The following is a 13,463-nucleotide window of genomic DNA, read 5'->3' as shown; positions in this document are numbered from 1 at the left end:
TTTCCTCCAATGCCTGGACTTAATTGACATATGGCGAGTTAAAATCCCTGTAGAGAAACAGTACACATGGAGTAATAGAGATCGTTCACTACAATCAAAAATTGACTTGTGGGTGATAACCTCTAGTCTTGAGCCCAACACTGTCGAGGTAAAAATACTGCCTGCAGTCCTGGCGGATCATAAAGTCATATGGCTGACTAAGAATGTGCAGTAATGATGATAAGAAATACTCTGGTGGTTATTGGAAATTGAATAACTCATTATTGCATGATGATTTAAAAAATGTGGTTAAGAATCACATTTTTGTTTATTGGAATTTAGCTACCTCTAATGCAGAATATGGGAAATATTGGGAACTGCTGAAATTTAAAATTTGCTCAGCCTGTATTACTTATGGGAAACAGCTTGCTTTAAGAAGGAAATATAAGGTAGCTGAGCTCTGATATCACCGAGATTGAGCATCTTGATCTTAATGAGAAAGCTAAATTGAATGATTTACAGAATCAACTAGATACATTATAAGAGGAAAAGGCTAGAGGAGCCTTCATAAGATCCAGAAAACAATGGCTTGAAAAAGGCGAAAAAAACAGTAGATACTTTTTTAATTGGGACCTCAACACACTTCGGAAATTTAAGATTAATGGGGTAACCTCTGAGGATAGAGAGTTGTTATCAGACTTTACCACTAAGTTTTATGATAATCTTTACTCCTTAGATAATAGTTTGAGTGACTCTAAGGATCTCCTTGATTCTATAGAGAATGTTAATTCGGTTAGTGAAGAATTCAAATCGGTCTTGTTGTCAAGATTTATCCATTACGGACATCCAACATCATGTTGCTCAATTAAAAAATAACATCTCCAGGTTGTGATGGATTAACCTCTGAATTTTACAAGACCTCTGAAGAAATAACACTTTTTTTAACTTGAAACCTTTAAGGAGGCTATAAAGAAGGGAGAACTACCCATCTCTCTGAAGCAAGGGGCTATTACTCTAATACCTAAACCACACAAGGATCTCTTAATTATTGATAATTGGCATCCAATCACACTCCTAAATAACGACTACAAAATGATAGTCTCAATCTTTGCGAAAAGGTTAAAGTGGTGCTTGAATGATCTGATTGATGAATGTCAATCAGGGTTTATGAAAGGGTGCCATATATCTAATAATCTGAGGCTGGTGTTAGATTTGGTTGAGTATTGTGATCTATTGGATGACTTCCCTGTTATCTTATTTTTTAATTTTCAGACAAGCATTTGTCACAAATTTGATCTTTCATTGTCTTAAGCATTTGAAGTTTGGTAAATTTTTTGTTGATGCTATTAGAACTCTGTATAATGGTGGCAATAGCTGTATCAAACTCTGCCATGGAACATCTTCAAAGTTTAACATTTACAAAGGAATACGACAAGGTTGTCCAATCTCACCTTTTTAATTTTTGTTAGTATCTCAAACCTTATGCTCATTAGTTCATCAAAGTCAATTTGAATGCATTACATTCCAGGCCAGAGAGATTAAGATATCCCAACTGCCGATGACACCTCACTTAATTTGAAAAATGTGTCACAAGCTAGATTAGCATTGGATATTGTGAAGCAGTTCTCCAAAATCTCAGGTTTGATATTAAATCTTTCCAAATGCGAGATCTTTGTTCTGAAAGGAGCTTTCAATCCAGCAGATTGTAACATCTCTGAAAAAATATACTGTAACCTACCTCGGTGTAAAGAGCACCAAAAATCTTAAGGCTGTGAATGATCTTAATTTGAATCCTGTAACTGAATCTATCAAAAATAAATGATCCTCATGGTTAGGGAGAGATTTAAGTCTTCAAGGGATGGTGCTTTTATCCAAAGCTGAGGGGCTATCTCGTGCATCCTATCTTTTTTCATCTATTGACATTCCCAAATGCACTTGCTGTACCTTAGATAGGCTATTGTACAACTTCATCTTGAAAAACAAGCCAGATAAGATAAAAATAGATGTTATCACCAACTGGGTTTGTAATGGCGGTCTAAATGTCTTTGACATCACTCTCTTTAATCAGATATAAAAAGTCAACTGGGTTAAAAGGTACTTAAAAAATCCTCATAGTTTCTGGAATATTATACCTCATTTTGTTTTTCAGAAGCTCGGATGGCTTAATTTTCTACTACAAAGTCCCTATATTGTGGGTAAACTTCCAATGAAGTTGGCGGCTTTTCACAAGCAGGTTTTAACGTMCTGGGCTTTGCTGTATAAACAACTTTTCACCTCATAAATGTTTTATATGGAATAATTGTTCGATATTACATAGAAACAAGATGTTATTTTACCGTAACTGGTTCTCAAAAGACTTTGTCCTTTGTCTAGCCAATTAGTAAGAATTAGTGGCAGTCAATTTACGTGGAGAGAATGTATGGAAAGATACAACTTCAAGGTTTCAAGCKAGGAATATGACACTTATAAAAGCTATACCTAGTGGGATAAAATCTTTACTTCAGAATAATGCATATTTTGAAACATCTATTGTAAGCGATATCCAGGTGAATGGCATAAGTTCACTAGATAAGAAATTCAACAATCGTTCATTAAGGGATATTTTCTACAGGAAATCTATTCCTTCTTGCTATATTTTGTTGGGCTTCATCGTTTGATGTAAACTGGCACCGTGCTTGGCTCACTCCACACAAATGTATGGTGACCAATAAAGTAAAGGTGATCTCCTTTAAGATTATCCATAGATTCTACCCGTATAATAGCTTGATTTCTAAATATATACCTAGTGTTACCAGTGAATGCAGTTTCTGTGAACAATAAACTGAATATGTTGAACACTTGTTTTGAAAATAGTTTACATAGTGAGGTGTTCTGGACTGATGTAAAACTATATCTTGGCAACAAAATGCATACAACCATTGAAATATCTAAGTTTGACATATTATTTTACTACACTGATTCCACAATTGAACGTCAGTATGTCATAAATCTCTATTTTATTAGGAATATTTTTCATAAAAATTCAACATTTATGAAGAAAAAGTCAAATTGTTAAAAATCTGATTTGGATTTTTTTGTTGTTGAATCATTCAAACGTATGCCAAACAAAATGGCAATGTATTCGGTACATGTCTGTATTTGATTTGATATAATGTGGATTTGTATCATTATTTATTTGTGTAATCCCTCTGGCTGTTCTGTTTTTTGTATGTTACTGTTTAATAATCTTTCTTTATTTAAACTTCCTATTCATAAATAAAACGAAAATAAATAAATAACCTAAAACTTCACTATTCCACCACTTTGGCCCCATCTGATCCTATACCAGGCCGGCTGCCTGGGAGGACGGGACACTATCGTTCAACACACCTTGTAAATCTTCTGCAGTAAAATCACGTAAAGTTCTTCTCTGCAGCTGGCACAAAATATATTTTRTGTGATTTAGATTCCATTTCAATGAACGCTAAGAAGCCAAGCTAACCGAAGCACACGTTATTCCTATCACTCTCTATTGATTCTCTATTAACTTCAGCCTACTATTAGGATCCCTCGCCCTGGATCTTCCTCTACTACTCTCTTCACTACCTTAGCATACTACACTGACTCTGGCAACCTCAARCTGCCATTCTCTCACTGGACACTTCTGATCTCCAGCAATGGAGACCCCTACAGTTAATACACACAGCGATTCCGTTTACACTGAAGAAGAGAGTCTTTTTTGGTTGGTGTCATAGCTCAAAGGGGGGGGTTAAACAAAAAAGGTATGCGCACTGTTCTTTGAAATACGGTAATGCTTATTACATCTCACATCAAATCTCCTATGATCAGTATATTTCAAGCTGAGAGCAGACTTGTTTAGAAAGAACAGTGTGTTAGCAAGAATACAGTAGAAAATAATAGAACGACTTTATCCCATCTACATCACCTCAGTAAGGTAAATATTTAACTGTCCTTGTTCTAGCCTAGGTTTACTGTCTCTCTAAAAACAGGTATTTACAGTTAACAAAGGGTTGAGGGGTATGTGATTAATTAACCTCTTGTCCCAAGACACTTCACATGATAATTATATTATGTCAGCTAAAAAATGGTTCCCAGATATCCCCTTTTGTACATCTCAAGCCACAGTGCTACGATTTCTTCCCATTGTGGACACTCCTATGTCTGATAAGGTTACTCAGGAAGGCAAAGCTCTTGTAACACAGTTTGCACTTGAAGGGCCTCTCCTTGGTGTGAACGGTCTGGTGCCTCTTCACATAGTTTGCCTCAGTGAAACGCTTCCCACACGTGGGGCATGCGTGCGGCTTGTCTGCATCCGACCTAACGCTTGGCCTCCCACGTTGTGAGCCAATAACACCAGAGGAGGTAGAAGCAGGTGCCACCACCAGGTGGTTAGTGTTTGAGCTCCCTCCTTGACCTCTAGCCATTGTTTGGGTGTTGTTGGGATTGTGTTCTGTGTTATAGSCTAGGTACCTCCTGTGGTGAATGCCCATCCTGACCGTGTCTGTATTGGTGGGGTAAACCTGAGGTAACTGAGGAAGGCTAGACCCAGGTCCAGACATTATATGAACCCATTCACCAGGCATTAGATGAGACCCTGAAGGAAAAGACAGACTTGCTGATAGACTACCACCAGATGGGTCTCCCACCACTCTCTCTGAAGGCTGAAGCCCAGGGTGATCTGCTCTGTTCATAATGGATACTGTGGTGGTTGTATCATAGGAACAGGAGGGTTTATCTCCATCAGCCCCAGGCCCTGCTTCATCCCTGCACTGAGACTGTGAAGAGAATGGTCTGGGCTGCAGACTGGATCCCTGACTGGAGCCTCCATCTCTCTGATGACCACCAGGACTGAGGTGGTTCAATCCACCTGTCCACTGGTTGTGTTCTATGTGGTGGTGGAGTCTTTGTCCCTCGTGTTTCGGTCCTAGTTCCGAATCGGGAAGGAAGCGCGATGGCTCCTGATCCAGGGTTCTGATCCAGGGCCAGGGTTTGTGACCAGCCGCCTCAGAGGTCCAGTCTCTTCCACCAGCAACACCGGATATCAGCAGGTCATCATGGACTGCAGACTGTAAACACAAATTGTACAGAAGAGCATATAAAGGTTTATATAAGAAACTCTTTGCTGTACAAACAGAAACATGATATTATACAATGTTAACCACAGTTAAGCCCTTCTCTAACACTGTGATTCAAGTACCTAACAATATGGAGCCATTGGAGTGTATTATAAAAACAATGTCCATATGTGTTCATTCAAGAATTAAGTATAATGCTTTGTTTTGACTGAGATAAGGGAAACTCAGTCCCTGCAATGATACAAAAATAACCAAGTCTGTCAGCACAGAGTTGATTTCGTATTTAATTTCAACAAAATTGTTATACGCTCACATAACTCTGAAGTACAGTACTTTTATTGCGCAAAGCGATGTGACAAGTAGAATAACTTTCCTCACTATGGTAACACTTGACCTTTTCTGTCAATCTGGTACCCTCGCTTAAATTTTTTTTATTTTAGAATACTTTTGAAAAGGTTCAACATTACACACAGCTTCAGTACTTCATGTCAAGTAAACATGAATTAAGGCACTATCCTTACCTCACTATAAAATCTAAAAGGGACATAGTTGTCACTTTTCATCAGTGAAGCATTTTTACAGACACCATAACACCAACCATCACCATATAATCTATCTGCCTCATCATACTCATTCTTTCCTCAGTTCACCTCATCTAGTTCCCCACTACATCCAAAACCAACAGAATTAACTACAAAGACTCAAGTAGCTCCCCTCTGAGAACCTCTTTCTGCAGTGTGTACAGGCGAATGGCCTCTCTCCTGTGTGCATCTTCAGGCTCATCTTCAGCTGGTCCTGGTGGGAGAACCTCTTCTCACACTGGGGGCAGCTGTAGGGTTTCTCCCCTGTGTGGACCATCTGGTGCCTTTTCAGCTTGGACGAGTGAGAGTAACTTGCCTGGCACAGGTGGCAACCAAACAGATTCTCCCCCATGTGCATCCTCTGGTGGATCTCCACCTGTTGGGGGAAACTGAAGGCTTTCCCACACAACGAACATGGGAAGCGCTTCTCTTTGCCACCGGATCTACTGATGGCATTACTACTACTGTAATTTGTTAATGGGCTTGTGTAGCCATTTAGTGTTGAGGCACTGGCATTGTCTGGTTTAACATAAGGAGAGTGTGAGGAGGACGAAGGTCAGGGTCCATGTTCCAGTTGAAAAATCCTATATAAGGCAGGCTGAAGGCAGCACCTGTTAGGGCAGTGGTCACCAACCGGTCGACCGACAAACATTTCTGTAAAAAAYAACAATGATAAAGCCTTGCGTTCCTTTATATTTTTACTTGTCTCGCACTGTTGGCGGAAGGTGCAACTGATTCAGCTGTGTTCCCATTGTACCTTCCGACACATGAAATGGTTCAAACTCTGCCTTCCTGGCAGGCCCGGAGAGCAAATCAAGTGCACTATAGGCCTACCTCCGGCCAATCGGACGGCTCAGATTACCGTGTCTGCAGTAACGTAGAAAGCTTAAKAGACAGCTACAGCAAAGTTGATGCTGTGAGATTTTAAAACGTTTAAAATCATGACTAGAGAGAGACTGTCCACGAATAGCAAAGAGCTGCTGTTTTTATGAGTGAGCTCATGTTTAAGTTCTTACTCAGCCCTGTCAACACTTTGTATTCAACACGTTTATAAGCAATACAATGCACATTCTTCCTACTTCCACTGGCACTACAACAAGCACTGTAGTTGTAATGAATGAGTAGGAAAGTGTATTGATAGGCTTGCTTTGTTGTTATTATTAGCGGGTTGTTTTTTTTATATATTGAAGAATATTTCACTTTCTCTTTTCATCGGAGCAACAACATGTGCATGAGGCAGACATAATGGGGTGCGACTCCAGACCTTTTTGGTCAGTGACAGCAGCGGAAAGAGAGAGTGGAGGGACATTGAGAGGCCTATCTGCCGCTCTCTCCCTCAGCTGAGACGGACCATCAGATGCAGGCACCATCAGCTCAGTAAAATGAAAAAAATTATTTAAATGTACGCTCACTCAGCGATGCCTCACAAGTAATACAACAACTGATCATATGGCCTATCTCAGATTTTGAAATATAAGTTTTACAAATTGTCCAAACAACAATGCATTGGCATGGAAAGTCAAGCAAAGCCAATATGCAGTGATAATGTATTGGGCCTATAGCCTACTGCACAAACCTCATTGCTACAGTACTATTTTTAATAGATTCATGTTGTATAAGCTTGCATTTTGACTCAGAAAGTGATCTTTACTCAGAAAAGGTTAGTGACCACTGTGTTAGGGGGTTAACCTGAGGCGCCATCAGTCTCTCTGAATCACAACTATAGGAGCAGCGCTAGCAGCGTCTGTTCTCTCCAGCAACATACGGACACCTCCCTGTCCCGGATCGAATCTACACCTTGCCCTGGTCTCAGCCAGTCTGTTGTCATGGAGACCAAGCTTGGATGTTGTTTTGTGATCAACTGTCTGTTTCTGGTTAACAGTGCTGTTCCCCAGCCCAGAATTGAGGACGCTGTTCCATCCACTGACCTCCACTATGTCGCCTCTGGTCCTGGCCTGCTTAGTGATGTTGTCCCCTGGGCCCTTGGCTGCACCGGTCTGGGTCTGGGAATCCAAGATGGCCGCCCAATCTCTGTTAGCCTCCAGCCAACCACCTGTAGGAAGAGTTTAGAAAATAGACTAAAAACATGGCAGAGAAAACTCTACATATGGAGTTTTTTGTCAATTACCTGGTCAAGTTCATACATTATGTGTATGTAAACATAAGTTTCATTTAATGAATGAATGAAGAAAATGAAGACCAAAAAATTGTCGGGGACATAWATTTTCCCATTGAAGATCTATTACTGTATGTAGGCTATATGTATTTCTCCCTTACCTTGCTCCCCCATCTTTAGTCCACTCATCAAATCAATGCTCTCTGGTCCATCTTCTATTTCCTCTTTGACCAGCAGCAGATCAGGKTTCCCATCCTCCATGTCTACTGACTGTAAGAGATACAGAGTGAGAGGATGTTGGATCAAGAAATCAGATATGAGCACCCAGCTATGGAGCATCTTCTGATTGGGCAATGAAGGATTGCTATGAGTACTATGCCATGTAAGTGTAAGTTAATTTGCTACTGGTTAGATGTTAATGGTGTGATAACTCAAAGACATTGTCAAAGACATTGTCCCATACTTAAGACAAAATGTATCAAGACCTGGGCCCGTATCCACAAAGTCTCAGATCGAGGATCAGGTCCCCACCTGTCTACATATTCTTATTCATTAAGAGTATGTAGACAAAACTGATCCTAGATCGCACTCCTACTCTGAGACACTGTGGATACGGGCCCTGACCTAATACCATGCAGACAATAGTTTACAGTTGGCTCACCTCAGTGATACTGTGTGTGGTTCTGTGTTGCTCAGCTGGGTCCTCTGTGGGTTCAAGAGGAGGTGTAGTCTGGTTGTCCTCCATGACCATGGTCTCCTCAGAGTTCCCCAGACCCTCCTCCTCCTGGAAAAGACAGGCGATACAGATTACACAGACATACACTCCCTCCCCTCAGGTACATACACACAGATAATAACACACTTTCAACATGGAGTGTTTACCCATCCCCACTACATTTAAGTCCTATACTGTAGTCACAGAATGACTTCATTGTCGTTAAACCCATCATGGTGGACATAAAATATGGTGTGGGTAAATATAAGTTAGCTATGTCATCATCAGACAAACTTGACTAAACTATTTTGACATGTACATTAGGTGTTTGTTAGTGTGTGGATATGTGTAGGTATATTTATTATATTTAAGTCTATATTGGTTATAAAGCGCCTTCTTAATGAAAGCCTTAGAATGAAAAGTCCCATTTTGGGTTTATTGAACATAAACAAGTGTCAAATACACCATATGAATACCACACATAGAAATCTGCATGAACTTCATTTTTTATTAAAAGTGTCTTGGGAAAAAATTTATTAGTGGATGGAAGTAATGAAACATAATTTGTGAACATCATATATCCTACACAGTACAAACACAATATGAAACAGACTTTTTAGGCTTATATATCACACGTCTGGATGCAATATTCTACTCAGGAATATTCAACACTGAAATTGATTACTCTCGTTATTCCAAATGCATCTGTGGATCTTTTCTGTTGACAACAATGAAAATGAATCTTTGTCTTTAATGCAGGGTTTGATGTACACATCAGAAGATATGGAGTGGAATGTTTTTTCTGCTGGTGTCTCCCGAGGTAGCTCCTTTCAGAGAACCTCTTCCTGGAGTGCGTACAGGCAAATGGCCTTTCTCACGTGTGGACCTTCAGGTGCCTTTTCAGGTCACCTGCCTGGGCGAAGCGCATGGGACACTGGGTACAGCTGTAGGGTTTCTCCCCTGTGTGGACCCTCTGGTGCCTTTTCAGGTCACCAGCCTGGGCGAAGCACATGTGACACTGGGTACAGCTGAAGGGTTTCACCCCTGTGTGGACCCTCTGGTGCCTCTTCAGGTTACCCGCATGGGCAAAGCGCATGTGACACTGGTTACAGGTAAAGGGTTTCACCCCTGTGTGGACCCTCTGATGGATCTCCACCTTCTGGGAGCAGCTGAAGCCTTTGTTACAAAACATGCAGAGGAACCGCTTCTCTTTACCACCCGTTGTTGCTCCCCCTTCCCGCGCCTTGGCCTTTTGGTCGTTTGAGTTCGATACCTGATCGAAAAGGACATGGCCTTGTGATTTGGAAGGTGCCATCAACATGGTCACTCGGTGTAAAGGGGAGTGGGTTGCTACATTTAGATTYGTCTCTGAGCTTTCTCTGTAGTCTAAGAAGTCACTGGTGTTGCTCTGCGAGTGTCCTTTTCCTAAGTGAGCCTTGTCTGCATTCCATGTCAGAGGAGGGTCGCTCTCCACTTTCACAGTGACCTCATCTACGACCAGACCCTCCCCTTTCTTATCTAGGAACCCTTCAGAGTATACACTACTGCTGTACTGGTTCCAGTCCCCTCTCATTGGATTAGTCTGTGTATCTAAGCCCACAGGCATGTCACCAGATATCATCTGTGTCTCTGTAGCGTATGAACAGGACGGATCATTGTGAGTCTGTAACGCGTCAGAGTCCTTACGGGACAGAACCGTCCTCGGGCTACCGTAAAGTAAATACTCTGTGCAGGGAGCAGGAGGACAGCCCAGTCGCCCCAGCCCCGATAAAGTCTTCGTGTCTGATTTGAGGACGGCGTTCGGCGTTCCACTGACCTCCGTGATGCTTCGTCGGGTCCTGGGCCGCACTGAGGTGGTGGTGGGGTCCTCTGTGGCTACAGGGGGCTCTGTAGCCGCACCAGTCTGGATGTCTCTGCTGTGCCGTAGGTCCTCTTCTCCTTCAGACCTCTCCAGCTTAACCCCAGGACCTGCAGCCTCTGCATCTGCAGACTGACACAAAAAGAGAGGAGGTTATTACCGGTACATGAGTTGGATAACAATGTCGTAGGGAAGATAACAATGCCTCTATGGCAGATGAATTAGGATATACATTTAAGCAAGTGAATAATTAAGTTAAGAATAAATTATTATTTACAATGACAGCCTACCCCGGCCAAACCTGGGCCAATTATGCGCCGCCCTGATTGGACTCCCAATCACATGCCGGATGTGATACAGCCTGGATTCGAACTAAGGACTGTAGTGATGCCTCTTGCACTGAGGTGCAGTGCCTTAGACAGCTGCGCCACTCGGGAGCGCTAAACAGGCCACATTTGAGTTACAAATAACAAATGTTTTATGCAACACTATTACACTAACCTCTATCACGATAACATGCTGGGTTGAGGTTTCACTCCCCTCATCAACAGTGATTGGTTGGTCATCTCTCCATGTATTGTGTACCACGGGCTTCACAAAGCTCCTGTGGCCTCCAGTGAGATGTCCTTCACCTGAAAGAGTTATTGGGGGGAAAGAGGTGGTTAGATTAGCTACTGTGAATGTTCAACGGTATATTGTACATTATTGACACTGTCTAGAAATGGCAAGGACGTAAGGTAATTCATCTCATAAGTTCATGACATAGTAGGTAGGTAGCCTAGTGTTTAGAGGGTCGGGCCAGAAACCAGATGGTCGCTGGTTCGAACACCCGAACCAACAGGGTTAAAAAAAAAACTATATGTTGATATACCCTTGAGCAAGGCACTACTATGGCAGACTCTGTAAAACAACACATTCCACTGCACCTATCTAGTGTGTGACAAAACATTTTTTACTATCTATGTATTATGTTCCATGTATTACATTGTTGTCATTGAGTAAATCATAGTAAATGCTGTAAATTAATAATCAGGTTAGAATATATTGTTTCTTTGCTAAATAATCTGGGGAATTATTGCATACTATCCAAAAACAGACCAATACCCAATTCTGGGTAACACCTATGACACATGTGCAGCTAGGAACGGGGCGACAACCCCTGCCTTATGCAAAATGTACCTCTTGCCATTCCTCTGTATTTGTCGAGGATTTTGACACTACTGGGTCGAATGGCGAGGACGCGCTCCCGTGCCACCTTCAGTTCTAGTAGCTGTAGTCTCCTCCGCAATGCCCTGTTTTCTTTCTGGCTTTGAGTTATTTCCAAACGAAACACTGCATAGTCGTCGTCTACGAGTTTACAGATCTCTGACACGGCTGCATTCGCTAGCACCTCCATAATGGAGGCTATTTGAGTGTGAAAAACCATACAGTTAGCCATTGTAAGCTAACGTTAGCAGCTAGCTAGCGTTACCTAGATAACACTTATCAACTAAGTCCTGTCTCCAACGCGAATTAAAGACTACATGTCGTAAGTATGTGATGCTATGAAGTTAAATTATTAATATTTTGAATTCCAGGGTGTTAATAAACATCTAAATAACAACAAAAACGCAAACATGGAAATTGTTCTTGTGTTCACTTCCGTTTACAGTCTTCTTTGTGTGGTTTRCCGGCAGACTAGACCCTTAGTTGCATATTGCTGCCTTTCACAGGTCGTAGTGTGAATTTCACATTTTGTTCACAGGAAATGGAAAAGTAGATTGGGGGAATTTAATTGCACCACCATCTTACCCTACATACACGGCACTATCCCCAACAAACCTACCCCCCCACTGTCCCCAACAAACCTACCACCCCTTCCCACTACTTTGGCCCTAAAAAGTCCTACACCAGGCCGTTGGCCTGGGAGGATGGAACCCATTCTCAAAACCCCCTGTAGTTCTTCTGCACTATAATCTCGGACACCAAAAAACGTATCTGCTACTACTACCAAATCAATCTTCTGGAATATCTGTTCCATCTGTACGGTGCAATTAATGACCATAGCAATAAACGCCAAGAAGCCAACCTTACTAAAGCACAAATAGCTTGGGTCACTCTGTACTGGCCTACTACTCACAGGGATCCTCTCAGGCTCCTTCACCCTTTGCCCATCATCATCTACTTTCCTCACTGCCTCAGCTTGACACTTTCTGCACTGCTTGAACCCCGGCAACCTCAAACTGTCTCTCTCGCACCAGACACTTCTGATCCCCAGCAATATGGGCACCCCCACAATTGACACAGCTTTTTCCACTGAAACACACCCCTTTGTCCCATGCCCTCCTACACACTTCTCACATCTTGGAATATTCTTCCTACACATTACCATAAGTTTGACAGCTAAAACACAGTAGGGGGTTCAAAACAAAAGCTCTCAACGGATAACTTACATATTCTAACATGACTTTATCGGGTAAACACTGGGGAGGGGAAAAAGTAAAGACGAGGTCACTTCAGTCTCGCGCTCTCCACCGAGTCTGCATCACACCAAACGGCGGGCCTCATTTACACTGAAGAGAAAGGATGTTATTGGTTGGTGTCATAGCTCAAAGGGTGTGGTTAAATTCAAAAGCAAGCTGTTCTTTGAAATATGATACTGCCAGTGGTGYGAAAAGTACCCAATTGTCATACTTGAGTAAAAGTAAAAATAACTAAATAGAAAAGTTGACAATAACTAAATCCCACAGTTGACAGTGCATGTCAGAGCAAAAACCAAGCCGTGAGGTCGAAGGAATTGTCCGTAGAGCTCAGAGACAGGATTGTGTTGAGGCACAGATCTGGGGAAGGGTATCAAAACATTTCTGCAGCATTGAAGGTCCACAAGAACACATCATTCTTAAATGGAAGAAGTTTGGGACCACCAAGACTTCCTAGAGCTGGCCGCCCGGCCAAACTGAGCAATTGGGGGAGAAAGACCTTGGTCAGGGAGGTGACCGAGAACCCAATGGTCACACAGGTGTAGTGTTGATGATATGGTAGTGGATACACCCCAGACATAAAAAAATTGGACATCATTGTGGCTGCGGCAGAAAAGTCTTTGGGCCTGAAAGAATTCACAGCGGATGACCTGCAAGGGGTACTGGCGGCGAAAGATGTA

At 42.0% G+C, this 13,463-nt stretch overlaps 2 protein-coding genes across 2 annotated transcripts in view; both read right to left on the bottom strand.

Annotated features, from left to right (window-relative positions):
- The window catches only part of LOC111971305 (uncharacterized), a 124,910-nt gene that overhangs the window by 60,429 nt on the left and 51,018 nt on the right, over window positions 1-13,463 (bottom strand). The window lies entirely within an intron of this gene.
- On the bottom strand, window positions 586-11,982 carry LOC112081212 (uncharacterized). The gene is made up of 7 exons (XM_024147441.2): window positions 11,504-11,982; window positions 10,826-10,956; window positions 10,283-10,456; window positions 8,413-8,535; window positions 7,913-8,021; window positions 7,564-7,688; window positions 586-5,045 (listed from the first exon to the last, which is right to left on the bottom strand). The coding sequence occupies exons 1-7, from the start codon at window positions 11,760-11,762 to the stop codon at window positions 4,107-4,109; spliced, it is 1,860 nt and encodes a 619-aa protein (XP_024003209.2). The 5' UTR covers window positions 11,763-11,982; the 3' UTR covers window positions 586-4,106.

Source organism: Salvelinus sp. IW2-2015, linkage group LG13 (assembly GCF_002910315.2).
Source record: "Salvelinus sp. IW2-2015 linkage group LG13, ASM291031v2, whole genome shotgun sequence".
Classification (NCBI taxonomy): domain Eukaryota; kingdom Metazoa; phylum Chordata; class Actinopteri; order Salmoniformes; family Salmonidae; genus Salvelinus; species Salvelinus sp. IW2-2015.
The sequence above is the reverse complement of the archived record's forward strand: the minus strand, read 5'-3'. Positions and strand labels throughout refer to the sequence as shown.